Below are 20,334 nucleotides of genomic sequence, written 5' to 3'. Positions count from 1 at the left end.
TGACAATACAACATACCAAAGCTTATTGGATACAGCAAAAGCAGTGTTAAGAGGGAAGGTTACAGCAATTGGTGCCTACATGAAGGAACTGGTAAGGCACCAAATAAATCAGCTATCATTGCATCTTAAGGACCTAGAAAAACAGACCAAATCCAAAATTAGTAAGAATACTATAGAGTAAACATAATTGAAACCAAAGAAACATTACCAAAAAAATCAGTGAAATGAAGAGCTGATATTTTGAAAATGAAATTGATACACATAGCCTAACTAACACAAAAAAAGAGGGAAGAAAAGACCCAAATCAATAAAATCTGTAGGTGATCTTGTGCCTGGCTGGGAGATTTCCTGCTTAGCCCATGCAGGAGGTTAAGAGGATGTGGCACACCATGCCTCCCAGAAGGAGCCTATGACCTGACTGATGGCAGGCAGCAGGAGCCCCAGGCACATTTCCCCTACCCCTGCTTCCTGTTGAACGGCCTTGTAATTACCAATCTGGTAAACAGCTCCCAGGTGTGGCCCAGGTCCTTAAAGGACCACCAAGGAGGCTACATAGGCTACACGACCTTCAAGCTGATTGGAAAAACATAGCTGTACCAATACTGGCTTTATCCTATAGAATTAGTGTTGCCCTGAATTAGTTACACCCCCTCTGCCTGCCCTTTAAAAGATGTGCTTGATTGTTAATAAATGGACATATTCACTGAAACTTGTTCCTGGTACTTCTTGAAGAATGTCGTTGCCCCACCATCCCGGCAGTGCAGGCCTCACAGGATGAGTCTGCAAAAACCAGAGATGGAAAAAGAAATGCAACAGATACCACAGATGTAAAAAATCATCAGGAATTACTACAAATAGCTGTATGCCAAGAAATTGGGAAACCTAGAAGAAATGGATAGATTCTTAGACACAGTCTACCAAAATTGAATCATGAAGATATAGAAAATCTAAACCGACTGATAACCAAAACAGATTGAATCAGAAATAAAGACCCTCCCAAAGAAAAGCCCAGGACCAGATGGCTTCACTCCTGCATCTCCCTGACATTTAAAGAACAACTAATTCCAGTTTTTCTCAAGCAGCTCAAAAACAATTGAAAGCAAGGGGATCCTCCAAAACTCCTTCTATGAAGCCAGTATCACCTTAATCCCCAAACCAGAAAAATATACAACAGAGGAAAAAAAAAAACTATAGACAAATATCCCTGATGAACATAAATATAAAAATCCTCAAAATACTAGCTAATCAAATCCAACAATACATCACAAAGATCATTCACCCAGATCAAGTGGGATTTATCCCTGGTATGCATGGATGGTTCAATATTTACAAATCAATCAGTATGATACATCACATTAACACACTGAAGAATAAAAACATACAATTATTTCAATAGATGCAGAGAAAACATTCAATAAAATACAACATCCTTTCATTATGAAAACCTTAAGTAAATTGGGTATAGAAGCAACATTCCTCAACACAATCAAGGCAATTTATGACAAACCCACAGCCCACATCTTGTTGTATGGGGAAATGTTGAACTCTTTCCCCCTTAAGATCCAGAAACAGACAAGGATGCCAACTCTCACTGTTGCTATATAATATACTCCTTTAAGTTTTATCCAGGGCTATTAGGCAAGGAAAAGAAATCAAAGGGATACAAATTGGGAAGGAGGAAGTCAAACTATCCCTATTTGCAGATGACATGAATTTATACCTAGGAGAACCAAAAGACTCCACTGAGAGACTATTGCAACTCATAGAAGAGTTTGGTAAAGTGGCAGGATATAAAATTAACACAAAAATCAATAGCCCTTGTATACACAGACAATACCAAAGCTGAGAAAGAACTTCTAAGATCAATTCCATTCACAATAGCTACAAAAAATATTAAATACCTTGTAATACAATTAACCAAGGATGTCAAAGATCTCTATGATGACAATTACAGAATATTACAGAAAGAAATAGAAGGCAAAAATAGAAAAATCTTCCATGCTCATGGATTGGAAGAATCATCATCAAAATGTCCATACTACCAACAGCAATTTACAGAATAAGTGTAATACCAATCAAAACTCCAATGACATTCAAGAAAAAATGATGCTAAAATTCATATGGAAACATAAGAGACCATGAATAGCTAAAGCAATCTTAAACAACAAAAAACAAAGATTGAGGCATGATGCAAGATATTATGACATAATACAGGGCATTATAATCAAAATATCCTGGTACTGGCAAAACACATGTGGACCAATGGAGCAGAATAGAATTTCTAGAAATCAATCCCTGCTTCTATAAGCAACTCATCTTTGCCCAAGGATCAGCCCTGGCATTGCAGGCTGTGGCTTTATCCACTATTCCACAGTGCTAGCCCCCTTCCTCTTCAATTTCTGGCTCTATACTCTCCTGGCTTTCCACCCATTCCCTCTGAGACCTTCTGGCTGGCTCTTTCTTCTCTGTCTACAATCAATAGTTGAAGTTTCTTATGGCTCAGGGTTAGGTCCCCTCCTCTGTCACCTTTTATTCTCTCTCTAGAATATATCATTAAGTTTTTTGCCTAAGTCCTGATAATTCAAAAGTTTGAATCTCCAGTCTAGATCTTACCTAAGTCTGTGTATTATCACTACCCAGGTACACAAGCTAAAAACTAAGATTTGTCTTGGACATATTCTTCTCCCATCTCCTAGATGCAATATTTCTTGAAGTTCTATTGATATTATCTCAAATATATGTGCAATTCTTCTGCTTTTTGTGTCATATTTTCTGTCACATCTCCATGTACCAACATCTTGGGCTAGTTTCTTAACAGATTTTGTGTTGCTAAAACAAGTACTTGAGTCTGTATACTTTAAAGGAAATGAAAATTATTTGGCTCAAAATTCTGATGATTAAGAGGCACCAAGATGGTGGAATAGAAAAGTTGCTTACTGCTCTAGTCTAGAGGAAAATAGTTAAAAATAATGTGGAGAGAGTGCAGTCTCAGAGAAGAGTTAGAGAGAAAATGACAGACAAAACTCCATCCAAATTAGAGGGACACCATAGAACTATGTGGACATAGTTCTATGTGGATGTGAACAACTCAGGACCCCAGCAGCTGAGAGCCTCAGCACCAGCTTTGGAGAATGAGGTGAAACCAGATTGCAGCAGCCCAAGGCATTGGTGAAAAACGCTGCAGGAAGATCCTTGGGGTGAGTCTGGCTTGGAGTCCTGTGAGGGACTTTGTACCTGCAAACCTAGAGGGAAAAAAAAAGGTACATATTTCTCTCTCCCTGACCACCCGGCCCCGGAATCCTGTAACCAGACAAGAGGGTGGGTGCCATTTTGGACATATGTAACAGCTGCACCAACTCATGTCTACAACCAGCCAAAAGGAGATACCAGGGTCTGGCTGGAGAATTTATAGGGGACTGGGTACTCATAACTGTGGGAGCCTTGTGTGCTGAGATTGTGAAAACACTGTGGCTACCTGTGAGGGCTTAGGGTATGGCTGGGTCTTTGGGCAGTCACTGTGGCAGGTGCACACGCTTTGGACTCCCTGATTAGCCAGTAAGGGTGATTGCTGCGAGATGTGTGCTCATGCCAAGGACTGCACAGATCTTTTGTGTGGTTCTTGCAGCAGCATGGAATAGCACACAGACAGACACTGGGCTCCTTGCAGGGTAGGAAATAAGCGTGAGACTACACCAACAGAGCTAACAAACCTCCCCTCTGATTTAAAAAAAAATGAGAGATTTAGCACACCCAATTTGGGACTCACTTTGGATTCTCCCCTCAATCTGCAGCACTGAACAGAGCTCCGTGACCACCCAGAACAAGCCCCAGGATATTTGCTGAAAGAGCCTATACTCCATTGAGTACACAGAAGCATAGTCCAAAGATAAAAAACATCAAAGTGAAAAAACAAACAAGTATCTCCACAAAGGCCTAAAAATAAATGCCCCACAAAGGAACCCAATAACACTTCAATACTAGATTGTGAAAATGAAGAGGTTGAAGAAATGCCAGAAACAGAATTCACAGGATTACTTATAAGTAATCAGAAGCAAATTTATAAACTAAAGAAATCCATACATGACACAAATGAAAAATTTTCTCGTGAAATTGAGATTCTAAAGAGAAATCAAAATGAAATGCTGGAAATGAAGAATTCAAAAGAACAAATAAAAAATGCAGTGGAAAGCCTTAACAACAGATTTGTTGAGGGAGAAGAAAGAATATTGAAGTTGGAATACAAATCTCTGGACATTATTACAGTCAGACCAAAGGAAAAAAGAAAAAAAAATTAGAAAACTAAAAAACAGCATTGGAGATCTATGGGGTACTATCAAATGAAGCAATATATGAGACTTAGGAGTTCCTGAAGGCATGGAAAGAGATTGAATTAAAAGGCCTTTTTAGTGAAATAATTACAGAAAACTTCCCTAATTTGGAGAAAGTAAGGGACATCCAAGTACAGGAAGCACATAGAACTCCTAATAGACATGACCAGAAATCATCTTCACCATGACACACACTGTAGTCCAACTCTCCACAGTAAAACAAAGATTTTAAAATGTTCACAAGAGTAAAGCCAGATTACTTTCAGAGGATCTCCAATTAGACTCATGGTGGATTTCTCATCAGAAACCATACAGGCTAGGAGAGAATGGCAAGATATATTCCAAGTCTTAAGAGAAAAAATGTTCACTCCAGAATACTATACCCTACAACAGCTCTCATTTATGAATGAAGGTGAAATAAAGATCTCCCATAAGAAAAATTGAAAGAATTTGTCACTACTTGTCCAGTCTTACAAAAGATGCTTAAGTATGTGCTACAGACACAGAAACATGGTCATCACTATGAAAGAAGGTAAAGGCAGAAAATATCTCTGTAAAGGTACAAAGGAAATCCAAAGTAAACAACAGGAATATTTATGGAAAAATGGTAGGGCAAGTCATTTCTTATCAATAATCACTTTGAATGTAAAAAGACTCAACACTCCAGTTAAAAGATACAGACTGGCTGACTGGATTAAAAAACAAAACTCATCTATTTGCTGCCTACAAGAAACACATCTCACCCACAAAGGTATATGCAGATAGAAAGTGAAAATATGAAAAAAGATATTCCATGCTAACAGAAACCAAAAAAGGGCTGGTATGGCCATCCAAATATCAGACAAAATAGACTTTAACATGAAAACTGTTAAAAGAGACAAGGGCACCATGCAATGTTTAAGGAATCAATTCAACAGGAAAATGTGTGTATACTAAATGTATATGCATCTAATTATAGGGCACCTGGTTACTTAAAAGAAATGTTAAGTGAACCAAAGGGAGACATAGCCTCTCATTCAATAATAATGGGGAATTTCAATACCCTACTTTCAGCAATGGACAGATCAACCAGACAGAAAAACAATCACCAGAACAGTAAATGGACACAATAGACCAAATGGACCTAATGGATATCTACAGAACTTTTCATCCTACAGTTGCAGAATACACATTCTTCTCAACATTGCATGGAACTTTCTCTAGGATAGACCATAGGCCAGGTCATAAAACAAGTCTCAGCAAATTCAAAAAAATAGAATCATATCATGCATCTTCTCTGACCACAATGGAATGAAACTGGAAATCAGCAACTCAAGAATCTCTAAAACATATCCAACATATGGAGACTCAACATGCTTTTCAACGAACAGTGGGTCATAGAAAAAATCAAGAACAGTTTTTTTTTTCATACTATTTGTTGAACTCTTTGTATAGAGTTTATCTTCTGTGTATAAAACAAATAAAAATGCATCTTAGTAAAAAAATAAGAATGGGAATAGGAGAGGGAGAAGAAAGAAGGGTTGGAATGGGGGTTGGATGGTGAGTATGGTGGAAGAATCACTATCATTATGTTCCTGAAGTTGTATTTATGAGAGGCATGAAGTTTGTATACCTTTAAAAAAAGTTTCTGTTGAAAAAAAAATTCTGGTGCCCAAAATGTCCAAACACTGAGGTGCTGGTTTCTGGTGAGGCCCTCCAGGCTATGTCAGAACATAGCAGTGAAACAGAAAAGGAAACAGCCGTATGTAAGAGACCAAGCAAAAGTGTCCTCACTTCATTAAAACCCACTCCAATAAGAACGAACCACTCTTGTGAGAACTACATTTTTCCCTTACAAGGGTGGTACCCCATGATTTACTAACTGTTCTGCAGGAGCCACCTCTCACAGTTTCACCATATCTCAGTACCATTACAATGGGGACCACACTTCCAGCTCATGGATTTTGGGAGACAAACCACATCCAAATCATAGTAAGTAGTAGACTCATCTCTTTACTTGTCCTCCTTATTCTGTCCCTCTACAGTTTCCACCCTATTCTAAGTTAATTCCTATGTGGTCTTTTCAAATGACAGCACATGCTTTCATATCTTTGCTTGAAATATTGGCTGACTTATTTTCTTTTAGGATGTAAGCTTAAATTATTAGTTTTGCTGACAACACCATAAATTGTATGGTCACTCCTTACCATTCCAGCTTCATCTCACATCATGCCTCCCTTTGGTTTTCTGTGGTTTGTCTTCATTACCGATCTTCATTTCCTTAAGTGTCTGTGACCCTCCTGGCCCAGAACCTTTTCATATGTTGTTCCCTCTGTCTGGTTACAACTATTTCCTTTATCTCTAAGAGATCAGGTGTTGTCTCCTCCAGCCTGAACTGGTTGGCTCATCCTGTGCTTCATCTCTGTTGTGCTATAGTGTAATTACTTGTTTATACTCTTGCATCCCCACTTAAGAGCTCCTCAAGTAGCTCTTTGTATCTTTGTACCCTCAGAACAAACCACCGTGCCTGGCACATTATAAGTATTGTAATTGCACTATGAATGAATAAAGTAGCTCATTTAATATCAAGGAAAATAAATTATCACTGATAAAAAGAATTTATACTTTTATAATACATTGGAAATAAAGCATAATTTAAGAAAAAATTTTCAAAGAACAGATTTTATAGAAAATAAACATTTCCTTACTTTCTTTGTTTTTCCCATTGCCTTTAAGATGGAAAGATTGAGATCTTCAAGTGCTGCTAGTACATTCTCATACTCGCCCAAGTGCTGAGAAAAATATTCTAAGAAGTGAAAATATTGAAATATATTAGTGTTTCAGTGTAGATAATCACGAAACAAGAACACTTAATTGATGTTCTCCATAAATGAGTAAAAGAAATAAGATACTGTTTATACATGAAAATTGGAAGGTTTTCAAATGAGACTACCAATGCACCAATGTGGTCATTTGATTAAAATAAAAGAGAAAAAGAAACCTGAATGGTTACCATTATTCTTGAAGCAATGTTCTTTCCAATAAAAATAGGGAAAAATGAATCTAGATCTACTGAAATGGCTTTTTCAATAAAAAACTTTTTCTGGAAAGCATGTTATTAAAGACATCACCACGGCAGTAATTTTAGAAAAAAGTTAAGCAACATCATTTTAATTCTTCCTCTGGGAAACATTTATGGAGGGTAATCTGTCTTCAAGGTTAAGAATTAGTGATGCTGCAAAACACGAAGGCCTCCTTTGGGTCCTTCCTTGTGACTGCTTCTATTGCGATTCAACTTTTTTCCAAGAATTTGAATGTAGGTCATGCTTACCATATTTGTAAAATGGTAGGAATAAACACTATATTGCATATTTTGTTTAAAGTTTTAACAATGGAACATGGACAAAGTCAGTCATGAATGAAATATAAGTCATTACAGCAAGACTTACAAAAGAGTAATTTTAAATATAATAAAAAGTGTAAAGCCTTATGTTTACTTATAGAAATCTATATTTCTAAAATGTGATAGTTAACTTGGTAAATTAATATATTGAAAAGAACTATAACTTGCAGGTACTAGAAAAATCAATGACCCTCCCCATCCCTGTGAACCTTTGAGTGAGCTCCAGGTTATTATTGTGTCTCTTTAGTGTACCCTAAGTATTCTTGGAATTAAACTGAAATGATAATATAGTCACATTTAAGCAACCAGGCACACTGGAATAGATATCAATATGCTTGGCAGAAGCCTCTGTGAAAAATTCAATATTCCAGAAGGGATTATTTGCTGATATTGATAGCAATAACATAAAAGGTGTCACTAACTTATTAGTAAATAAATTCTAGATTATAGTTATCAAAATAGAGTATGTGCATGTATAGGTTAAAATAAATGAAATAGCAGAACACAGGAGCATGTGGAACAGAGTGATATAGAAAGAATGGTTAATAGACACAAAGGTTCAGTTGGATAGGAGGAATGTCTGATGTTGTATAGCACAGTAGGGTAATATAACAATTGAATATTTCAAAATAGCTAGTAAACAATATTTTGAATTTTCCTAACACAAAGTAGGATGTCCTAGGAGATAGATGTGCCAATTACCCTGATCTGATTGTTACACATTGTGTACATGTACTGAAATGCCACACCATTTCCCATAAATATGTGCAATTACTGTATATCAAATACACAAACACATTTAAGAAATGACATATTTGACAAAAAAGCAAAATGCATTCCTGATTATGTATTCCTTGAAAACAGTGTGATGCAAATCATTTCTTATAAAGATCCTATTAGGAAGGCATTAGCTGGAAGTTAAATGAGAAAGTACACAGTCCTTACATGTCTGATTTAAACTAACATTTTAATTCTTAGTTAGGATGTTGACTTTTTAACAGAGTTGATGAACATGTTTGACCTTCTTTGTGCAATTACATGAAATAAACTAAATCCCTGTGGATAGCACTCTTTAGGAACCAGCAAGCAGTTAGTGTAGCTATAGTATATTCATAGATTGGGAAAATATTACATCAATAACAAAAAATAGAGATAAATGCAAAAATGGAAAGTTTTAGAACATATTTAATACTCACAAAGTCTCAAAGAAGATTGTAACAGTGGTTTTAAAAGTATATATGAAAAGGATATGATAAGAACAGGCATTGTTTAAAGGATGAAATTTAAATAATCAACAAACACAAGAAAAAGTGCTCAGGATCACTAGCCATTAGGAAAATGCAAACAAAAACCACAGTGAGCTATCACTTTCATTTCACCCCAGTTAGAACGGCTATTATCTAAAAATTATTTCAAAAAATAAGAAATGCTGGTGAGGATGTGGAGAAAAAAATACCCTAATACATTGTTGATGTACAACCATTAATAAAGACAATGCAGAATTTCCTCAAACTTAAAATAGATCTATCTTATGACCCAGCTGTCCCACTCCTGGGAATAAATACAAAGGAAATGAAATCAAGAGTTATCTGCATTCCCATGTTTAGAGCAGCTCAATTCACAATGGCTAAGAGATGGAATCAATCTAGATGCCCATCAGCTGATAACTTAGTAAAGAAAATGTGATATATATATATACACACAATAGAATATTACTTGGCTATTAAAAAGAATGAAATCCTATGAGTCTGCTGTGTATCCCACTTTCCAGGTTGGATCATTTTCTCCCTTTTTTATTCTACCAGTTAGTATTAGCAGACACTAGTCTTGTTTGTGTGATCCCTTTGACTCTTAGACCTATCAGTGTGATCAATTGTGAACTGAAATTGATCACTTGGACTAGTGAGATGGCATTGGTACATGCAATCTTGATGGGATTGTATTGGAATCCCCTGGCACATTTCTAACTCTACCATTTTGGGCAAGTCCGATTGAGCATGTCCCAAATTGTACATCTCCTCCCTCTCTTATTCCCACTCTTATATTTAACAGGGATCACTTTTCAGTTAAATTTAAACAGCATTCTGGCCTCAGAATCAGCCCTTAAGGCATTCAGATCTGGCTGAAGAGCCCATGAGAGTATTTCAGGCATGGAAAGCCAAGGCACTCTGGGAAAAAAAAAAACCTAAATGAAAGATCTCTGTGAGTGAGATCCCAGTGGAAAGAACGGGCCATCAAAGAAGGAGGTACCTTTCTCTGAAGGGAGGAGAGAAATTCCACGTTGACTATGACCCTGTCTGAAAAAGATTGAAGTTGGCGAACTCAAAAGGCTTCCATTGTCTTGGCAACTCATGACTAGAGCCTAGGGTGATTACGGACATTATAAACAAGAGTGTCAAATTGTTAAGTCAACAACAGGAGTCACTGTGTACTTACTCCTCATGTGGGATCTGTCCTTAATGTGTTGTCCAATGTGAAGTAATGCTAAAACTAGTACTCAAACAGTATTTTATACTTTGTGTTTCTGTGTGGGTGCAAACTGTTGAAAGCTTTACTTAATATATGCTAAATTGATCTTCTGTATATAAAGAGAATTGAAAATGAATCTTGATGTGAATGGAATGGGAGAGGGAGCGGGAGATGGGAGGGGTGCAAGTGGGAGGGAAGTTATGGGGGGGAAGCCATTGTAATTCATAAACTGTACTTTGGAAATTTATATTCACTAAATAAAAATAAAAAAAAACACAAAGTAAATACTACTGATAAGATAACACACAAAAAAATGAAATCCTGACATTTGCAATAAATTGAGTATAACTATAGATGTTGAGTGAAACAAGCCAGAAACAAGAAAGAAAATATATCACGTTTTCTCTTATTTGTGGTAGTTAATATACAGAAATAGTATAAAAATTGTGTGGATGTCATATTGTTTGTTAGATAGTTGTAATACTGGTTCTCTGAATCATATCATGTAAATTACAATACACTCTTCACATGTTTAAAAAAGAAGGAGGGGAATAATGAAGACTCTTGGGGTATTAGTAATACTTATTTTTAATCTGGGTCTTAGTTATGAGTGTGATGACAAAAATACACATTTATCTTCATACTTATGTGCATTTCTTGATATGTAAACTGTATTTTAGTAAAATGTTAAAAACAAAAAATACAGATAGGAAAAAATGCATAAAGCAAAAATAGGAGAATGTAGATCAAACATACTAAGCTTATTAAATAGAAGAAGAAGCAAAGTCACCTTTTAAAGTAAATACTTTGTCATGTCTATCAGAATGCTCAGGATCACTAGCCATTGGGAAATGCAAATTAAAACCACCATGAAGTTTCACCTCACCCCCCATTAGAATGGTTCTTATACAGAAATTAACAAACAATAACTGCTGGCAAGGATGTGGGGGAAAAGGTACCCTAATCTACTGTTAGTGGGAATGTAAATTGGTATAGCCACTGTGGAAGGCAGTATGGAGATACCTCAGAAATCTGAATATAGAGCTACCATCCAGCCATCCCCCTACTGGGAATTTACCCAAAGGAAAAGAAATAAGCATATGAAAGAGTCATCTGTACCTCCATGCTCACTGCAGCTCCATTCACAATAGCTAAGATACAGAATTAACCCAGATGTCCATCAATTGAAGACTGGATAAAGAAATTATGGTATGTATACGCTATGGAATATTGCACAGCAGTTAAAATGAAATCTTGTCGCTTTCAACAAAATGGATGCACCCTTTGCTGGCGCTGCGGCTCAATAGGCTAATCCTCCACCTAGCGGCGCTGGCACTCCGGGTTCTAGTCCCGGTCAGGGCGCCAGATTCTGTCCTGGTCACTCCTCTTCCTGTCCAGCTCTCTGCTGTGGCCCGGAAAGGCAGTGGAGGATGGCCCAAGTGCTTGGGCCCTGCACCCGCATGGGAGACCAGGAGAAGCGCCTGGCTCCTGGCTTCAGATCAGCACGGTGCGCTGGCCGCAGCAGCCATTGAGGGGTGAACCAATGGAAAAAAGAAGACGTTTCTCTTGGTCTCTCTGTCTACTCCGCCTGTCAACAAACAAACAAACAAACAAACAAAAAACAAGATGGATGCACCCAGAAACCATGATGCTTAGTGAAATTAGCCAGTCCCCAAAAGACAAATACCCTATGTTCTCCCTGATCTGTGGTAATGGAGTATCCAAAACATAATCTATAGAAGTGAAACTGGCACTTTCAGATGTGATGATTTCTAACGGACTTTATCTCCACTATTAAGGAACAGATTTTTTTTCTTCATACTACTTGTTGAACTCTAGTGTAGGGTTAATCTTATGACTTTAAAGTTGACTGAAAATAGATCTTTGTAAGAAAATATGAATGGGAATAGGAAAGGGAAGAGGAAGAAGGATGGGAGTGCAAGGCAGGAGGGAGTGTAGGGTGGGAAGAATCATTATGTTTCTACATTTGTACATATGAAATGCATGGTGATTGTATACCTTAAATAAATTTAAAAGAACAAATAAAAAATACTTTAGGGGCTGACATCATGTTGTAACAGGTTGAGCTGCCAACTGTGATGCCATCATCCCACATGGGCATCGGTTTGAGCTCCAACTTCACTTCTGAACCAGCTCCCTGCTTGGGCTCCTGCAGTCATGTGGGAGACCCGGAGGAGTCTCCGGGCTATTGGCCCAGCCCCAACCATTGTGAGCATTTGGGGAGTGAATCAATAGATTGAGGATCTCTCTAACTCTGCCTTTCAAGTAAATATTTAATAAAATCTCTAATTACATTTAAAAACTGCATTTAAAAATAAAAACACTTTGCTAAGACAGGATATATGGTTTGATCAGTGCAGATTCCCAGAGAGAATTTAAGTTGACTTCACTTTGAAATCAGATCTATACAAGCACATACAGGCACATGCTGAGAAAACCAATGACCTGAGGTTTCAGAGCTGGCACCTATCTGGATTTCTTTCATTCTTTCCTTCCTTCTTCCATCCATTTGCTCATCTCAGCTCTCCAAGTTACTCAGAAAAAAAAATTGCTCCTCAAGCAAAGAAATAACTGAGAAGGGAGAGAATTACAATACCCAAACCTTGGATAGGAATGTAAATTGGAAATTTAAGTGTAACAGTTGTTTTGAGTCAATCCAGCTCCACATCACTCAAGATCTTTTACCTCTTACCAAACCAAGGGAAATGAAGCTCCATTGAACTCAAAAGTGAAGTTAAATCAAAGGGCCAGAACATCAAACTTAGAAAGCTGATAATTTCCCTCCACTTCATTATGCCAAGTGTTCATTTAGAAACTTCATGACTGAATATACATTTTGTACCTTTTATGTGCCAGGTGCTGCAGCAGAAGATGAGAACGCAAGGATGAGAAGACACACTACCTATCTTTACGGAGCCTACACTCAGAGAAGGGAGAACAATATCCCAACAAACAACTGTGATACATTTGATCATTGTTTAAGAGCCCAGGTATAAGATGCAATCCAAATGCAGTACTTGGTTGGGCTGTGTCAGAGAAAGTTTTATAGGGAAGACATCAATAATGGCTCCGTTAATGGATGAGGAGATTTTAACTGCTGGAAAAGCATAAAAGCAAGAGATACCACATTTGCAGGAGTTTGTAGTTCAGTGTTTCTCTGACATGAAGGGCAGGACTAGGAGATATTTGAAGATGAAATGCAGCAAGGAGGCAGGATACTGAAGATCAGTGGCGAGAAAGGAAGCCGGATATGTTCAAAACATTCCTTGCTAGGTATTCTAATTTTGATCTCAAAGTTAGGTCAGTATTTTTCACTATTTGCATCAGAATTCTAAAGTACCTTTCTGTTAAAAGTATATTTTTCAGATCAGAAGCAAAAGTTTCACTTGGGAACTTGTACAGACCTATAGCATCTTAGAACCTCTCCAAACCTGCTGAATCACAATCTGGATTTGTTTCTAAAGATTTATTTTTATTTATTTGAAAGAGTTAGAGAGGGAAAAACAGAGAAAGGGGAAAACAGAGGGAGCCAGGGAGTTCTTTCATTCACTGGTTCACTAACCAGGGGGCCACAACGGCCAGGGTTGGGCTGGGCCAGAGCAAAGTCAGGAGCCAGGAGGTTCCTCTGGGTGTCCCATGTGGGTACAGGGGCCCAAGCACTTGGCCATCCTCCATTGCCTTTCCAGGCATCCAAGAAGAGAGCTGGACTGTAAGTGAAGCAGCCAGGACTCTAATCGGTACCCACATGGGCACTGGTGTCACAGGTGGTGACTCCCTGATCTGCGACAACTAACTGAGCACCAAAGGGGAAACTTGTTGAAGTGAAATGGACACTATGAGAAACAGAGACTTGATCAGCTCTTGTCCTGACGGTTGATGTACAATGTAATACTTTATCCATTTTAGTATTTTTTTGTGTTCTAGTACTATTGGTTGAACTCTGTAATTAACACACAATTATTCTTAGGTGTTTAAATTTTAACTGAAAAGTGATCCCTGTTAGGAATTTGGAAAACATTATGCTGAGTGAAATAAGCCAGTCCCTAAGGGACAAATATCATATGTTCTCCCTGATTGGTGACAACTAACTGAGCACCAAAAAGGAAACCTGTTAAAGTGAAATGAACACTATGAGAAACAGTGACTTGTCAGCCCTTGCCCTGACTGTTGATGAACAACTTAATACGTTATCCCTGTTAGTATTTTTTTTGTTTGTTCTACTTAATACTTTTGATTGAATACTGTAGTCAATACAGTTATTTTTATTTATTTATTTTTTTGACAGGCAGAGTGGACAGTGAGAGAGAGAAACAGAGAAAGGTCTTCCTTTGCCGTTGGTTCACCCTCCAATGGCCGCTGTGGCTGGCGCGCTCCGGCCAGCGCACTGCGCTGATCCGATGGCAGGAGCCAGGTACTTATCCTGGTCTCCCCTTATCCTGGTCTCCCATGGGGTGCAGGGCCCAAGTACTTGGGCCATCCTCCACTGCACTCCCTGGCCACAGCAGAGAGCTGGCCTGGAAGAGGGGCAACCGGGACAGAATCTGGCACCCCGACCGGGACTAGAACCCGGTGTGCCGGCACCGCAAGGCGGAGGATTAGCCTAGTGAGCCGCAGCACTGGCCCACAGTTATTCTTAAGTGTTGAAACTTAACTGAAAAGTGATTGCTGTTAAATATAAGAGTGGGAATAAGAGAGGGAAGAGATGTATAATTTGGGACATGCTCAAGCTGACTTACCTCAAATGGTAGAGTTAGAAACATACCAGGGGATTCCAATTCAATCCCATCAAGGTGGCATGTACCAATGCCATCTCACTAGTCCAAGTGATCAATTTCTGTTCACAGTTGATCATAATGATAGGACTAAGAGCCAAAGGGAGCACATAAACAAGAATAGTGTCTGCAAATACTAACTGATAGAATAAAAAAGGGAGAGAACGATCCAACATGGGAAGCGAGATACACAGCAGACCCATAGAATGGCAGATGTCCTAAACAGCACTCTGGCCTCAGAATCAGCCCTTAAGGCATGCGGATCTGGCTGAAAAGCCCATGAGAGTATTTCAGGCATGGAAAGCCAAGACACTCTGGCAAAAAAAAAAAAAAAAAAAAAAAAAAAAAAAAACAACAACAACAACAACAAAAACAAAAACCAAACCAAACCAAACCTAAATGAAAGATCTCTGCGAGTGAGATCCCAGTGGAAAGAACAGGTCATCAAAGGAGGTACCTTACTCTAAAGGGAGGAGAGAACTTCCACTTTGACTATGACCTTGTCTAAAAAAGATTGATGTCCGTGAACTCAAAAGGCTTCCATAGCCTTGGCAACTCATGACAAGAGCCTAGGGTGATTACTGATGCCATAAACAATAGTGTCAATTTGTTAAGTAAACAACAGGAGTCACTGTGCACTTACTCCTCATGTAGGATCCCTGTCCTTAGTGTGCTGTACATTGAGATTTAATGCTATAGCTAGTACTCAAACAGTATTTTTCACTTTGTGTTTCTATGTGTGTGCAAACTGTTGAAATCTTTACTTAATATATGCTAAACTGATCTTCTGTATATAAAGAGAATTGAAAATGAATCTTGATGTGAATGGAAGGGGAAAGGAAGTGGGAAAGGGGAGGGTTGCGGGTGGGAGGGACGTTATGGGGGGGAGCCATTGTAATCCATAAGCTGTACTTTGGAAACTTATATTCATTAAATAAAAGTTAAAAAAAAAAGCACAGCAGCCAGTGCTAGAACTGGGCACTCCATATGAGCATCTTAGGCACCGACTTAAGGGAGTGGGCATTTGGCACAACTTTTTTTTTGTAGTCTGTACCTCAATTCTCCAAGTTATTGAGTCCCATATTTGCCACAAAGGTCTCACAAAGCATTCTCATGAATTGGAATTAGGCTGTCAATTTTTGCCTTGTTAGAACTTCAAGTAGATCAGACAGGAAATAGAAAACAACACAGGGGGAGTTGGGAGGAAGGAGTGAGTAAGAGAGCAAGAAACCCCTATTTTCTGAATAGGAGCATCAGAAATCTAGAAATAACAGGTTAATTTGAGGGGGTACAGTATTACTAAAGTTGTTTTATAACTAAATCACAACTGACATGCGCCAGTTAGCTGGCCAGGGCTCTGACAGCCTGGGAGAGGACAGTCTTCTGATTTCGTAGCAACTAGACTTGCTAGCACAGATTTCTTCCCACTGCATGGGCTCTGGCAATGCAGGCTGGTGCAGCTACTAAAAGAAACTTCTCACAGAAAGCTAATAAGCTTTTATTCTGGAAGTTTCCTATACTCTCAATTTCATTATCTTATATATAGATCTCATAACTTTTAAAACAGTTGAATATTTAGTAGGTAACAATGAAGAAGAGGTGATATTAGCCTATTAGATATATTCAACCTTACTCACAAAGCTTTCTTACAATCTGCTTTCAGATCAAACATTCTAGCTACATTAACTTTAGTTTCAATTAATCTTCAGCCATCTATAAATATCTCACAAATCTTAGCTACCAAGTGCAAAAGGATTCAGTAAAAATAGTAAGGTTATAAAAACAGTCATAAGAGGAAAGCAATGATTATGCTCCTGATTGCTTTAGATCAGAGCTAAAGATTGCACAAATACAAAATCAAAACCTTACTGCTAGAATTCAAACACAATTGCCTTATTAAAATTGAGTTATGTATTGACTGATGGTGATAAGATACAGCTAAAGACTGCATTTAGGAAGCTTTCAGAGCTAGGTGAAGAGTGAATAACCTTGACATTCCTATAAACCTGCTGGATATGCACATTTAAAAACCTTAATTGAGAAACAATACTTTTAGAAATCTACCATATAGAACTACTCACATAAGAGTGAAAGCATAATGCATATTACATTTCCATCATTGCTGTTTGTGCCAGTGGAAAGTTGGAAACAGTTTGAAAATCCATTAAAAGCAATTGAGTTGAGAAAGGAACACAAATGGGCACTTTGCAGCCTTTTATATAAAATAGATCAGTATGCAGTTACTCTGATCACACAGTATCACTTCACCAATGGAAGAAAATTATATACACATATAGTGATATATATGTGTGTATATATAATATATATGTAAAATTAATGTCAATGTATGCTTAGGAATGTCTAGAAGGTTATCTTCAAAACAGTTAACAGATATCAGTGTCAGGAATAGGCATTTGAGTGAGAAAAAGACCTTGACATTTTAACCTATACACTTACATAATTCTGCATTGTTATGCTTCAAAGATAGTATGTTGTTAGGTATTACTTTCATAAGTAAATTTTTTTAAATTTATTTGACAGGTAGAGTTATAGACAGTGAGAAAGAGAAAGGTCTTCCTTCTGTTGGTTCACCCCCCCAAATGGCTGCAATGGCTGGAACTGTGCCAATCTGAAGCCAGGAGCCAGGTGCTTCTTCCTGGTCTCCCATGTGGGTGCAGGGGCCCAAGCATTTGGGCCATCCTTCGCTGCCTTCCTGGGCCACAGCAGAGAGCTGGACTGGAAGAGGAGCAACTGGGACTAGAACCTGGAGCCCATATGGGATGCTGGCGCCACAGGCGGAGGATTAACTAAGTGAACCATGGCGCCGGCCCCAAAGATAGTTTTTAAAAATCAATATTTTAATAGGCTTTAAATTCTAGGTCCAACATGAAAAAATTACACAAAAGCAGGAAGTTTTAGATTATCTGGAGTTTTTAATTGGCTTCTATGAGAACACATGAAATCTACTTTCCATGCCAATCAAGCTGTGTCCCTCCTAAACACAAGAGGGAATTTGTGTGGGGTATGAATTGACATTTCACTTGCTAGTACTGAAGCACTTGGCTTTGATTAGACTCCAACTTAAATATTTACTTTATGTTCACAAAATAATGAGAAATGAAACTATACTCTGGAAATTAAAATACATATTTGTCGCTCCCCGTCTTCGTGGAGGAACGACACAGGACCCTGCACTGTTCTTTCGTCTGCTCGGCCCTTCCCGGGTTTGCTGCTGGTTCTTCCCGGGTTGGCTGCCGTCCCTTCCACCTCCGTGGAAGGGCGGTTCCCCCTGGCCACTTTCCCCACTTCCGCGGGGGAGCGGCACACCGCCGGCCGGCTCTCTCGGGGGCTGCACAGGTGTTCCCTCAGATGTTCCTGGTGCATGTTGTCTCTCTCCTCCTTTATAGTCCTCTTCCACCAATCCCAACTCGGCTGCCCACACGCCGAGTATGCTGCTCTCCTCCAATCAGGAGCAGGTACTACAGTTTATTGGTTGAACTGGAGGCAGCTGTGTAGAAGCTGTTTCTCCCTTCTCAGCGCCGTATTGTGGGAGAGCAGATGCATAGAATAAGTCTTAATTCCAGTAACTTAGTCTAGTCCGAGTTGCTCCCAGTTGCTCCCCAGAGATCCCCCTTTCTTTTTATTTTTGGCGATGATACGCGCCTGTCTTCGGTGCCCCGTGGCACACACTCTGCTCTGCTTGCTAGAGTTGCCCACAGGTGCTTACAAGCCTACCAATCAGGCAAACTGAATCCAAGCCCTCTCATTGCCGTCTTGTGGGGAGACTTATTGGTGTTGGTTCGTGCCTGTCTTCGGTGACCTGCAGCTCATACTCTGGTCAAGCTGCCTGCTGGTGCTTATCGCCTAATCAGGCAGACCGAATCCAAGCCTTCTCATTGCGGTATTGTGGGGAGACTTATTGATGTTAATTCGTGCCTGTCTTCGGTGACCTGCGGTGCATAAGCTGCTAGCCGCCCGCAGGTGCTCACCACCTCCCTAATCAGGCAGACCGAATCCAAGCTCTCTCATTGCCATGTTGAGGGGAGGCCTTACTTTTCTCTATTTCTCTACCTCCGGGCATTCCTATCTCTCCTATTTTACTTCTATCTGCCAGCATTCCTATTTCTCTCATTTTACTTCTAGACTTCTGTTTCTCTTATCCCTGCGGCTTCCCGGCGCCTGCCCTGAGGCTGCTTCTCGGCGGCTTCCCTGCTCTGAGCCGCTTCAGCCCGCACTTCTCTCATCTGCACGGCTTCCCGGCACCCGCCCTGTGGCGGGCTCCCGGCTCTGCGTGGCTCGGCTTCGCGCGCACACTCCGTGGTCTCCACGCCCTTCGCGCCCGCACCACGGCCTCGCGCCAGCCCCGCGTTCCCTATCTATTCACGCCCCGTGCTCTCTCTGCATGCGGCGGCTTCCGCGAATCACACAGCGTAGCTCACGTTTCCGCCACCGGCATTCAGTCCAGGTTCCCCGGACTAACCTGGCGAATTCCAACCTGGCGGCCCACGTCTCTGCCTCTGGTTCCAGATTTTCGCCTTTTGCTCCCCGGGCTGACTTGAAGAATTCCAAGCTGGCTTACGTCTCCGCCTTGGCCTGCACTCGCGGCTTCATCCTCCCTAACATTTTTCTCTACCCGGTATGTTTCCCTAACTTTTCTTCCAACAACAACATTCCCCTCTCATTTCTCCTGGCCTCTCCCCACAGTCCGCATCCGAGTCCAAGCCTCCTCCAGGTTTCACTTTCGCTTTCAATCTCCTAGCTTCCCCGCCATAGTCCGCATCCGAGTCTATGAAAGCTTTCACTTTTTCTTTCAATCCTAACTTCTTTCCCACAGTCCATATCCGAGTCTATGCCTAGGCTTTCAATAGCTTCTTCCGGCACCTTTTCCGACCGGCTTTCCCCTAGGCTCTTTGCTAGTCTCTCTCTCCGGTATTTTCCCACTTCTTCCCGTTTCTTCCCTCCTAAGTTTCTTATCCGAGTCACAGCACCATTATGTCGCTCCCCCTCTTCGTGGAGGAACGACACAGGACCCTGCCTAGGCTTCATATCCGAGTCACGGCACCATTATGTCGCTCCCCCTCTTCGTGGAGGAACGACACTAAGCCCTGCCTCGGCTTCATATCCGAGTCACGGCACCATTATGTCGCTCCCCCTCTTCGTGGAGGAACGACACAGGACCCTGCACTGTTCTTTTGTCTGCTCGGCCCTTCCCGGGTTTGCTGCTGGTTCTTCCCGGGTTGGCTGCCGTCCCTTCCACCTCCGTGGAAGGGCGGTTCCCCCTGCCACATTCCCCACTTCCGCGGGGGAGCGGCACACCGCCGGCCGGCTCTCTCAGGGGCTGCACAGGTGTTCCCTCAGATGT

General features: G+C 40.1%; 1 protein-coding gene across 1 annotated transcript in view; it reads right to left on the bottom strand.

Moving 5' to 3' along the window:
- The window catches only part of NECAB1 (N-terminal EF-hand calcium binding protein 1), a 228,087-nt gene that overhangs the window by 110,145 nt on the left and 97,608 nt on the right, over window positions 1–20,334 (bottom strand). Inside the window, exon 5 of the mRNA XM_002710683.5 lies at window positions 7,016–7,113. Within this exon, the coding sequence (XP_002710729.2) occupies window positions 7,016–7,113 (98 nt within the window). The remainder of the gene's footprint in view (window positions 1–7,015; window positions 7,114–20,334) is intronic.

The sequence above is a fragment of the Oryctolagus cuniculus genome, chromosome 6 (assembly GCF_964237555.1).
Source record: "Oryctolagus cuniculus chromosome 6, mOryCun1.1, whole genome shotgun sequence".
Lineage (NCBI taxonomy): Eukaryota > Metazoa > Chordata > Mammalia > Lagomorpha > Leporidae > Oryctolagus > Oryctolagus cuniculus.
Note: the sequence above shows the minus strand (reverse complement) of the source record. Positions and strands in the feature narration are given on the sequence as shown.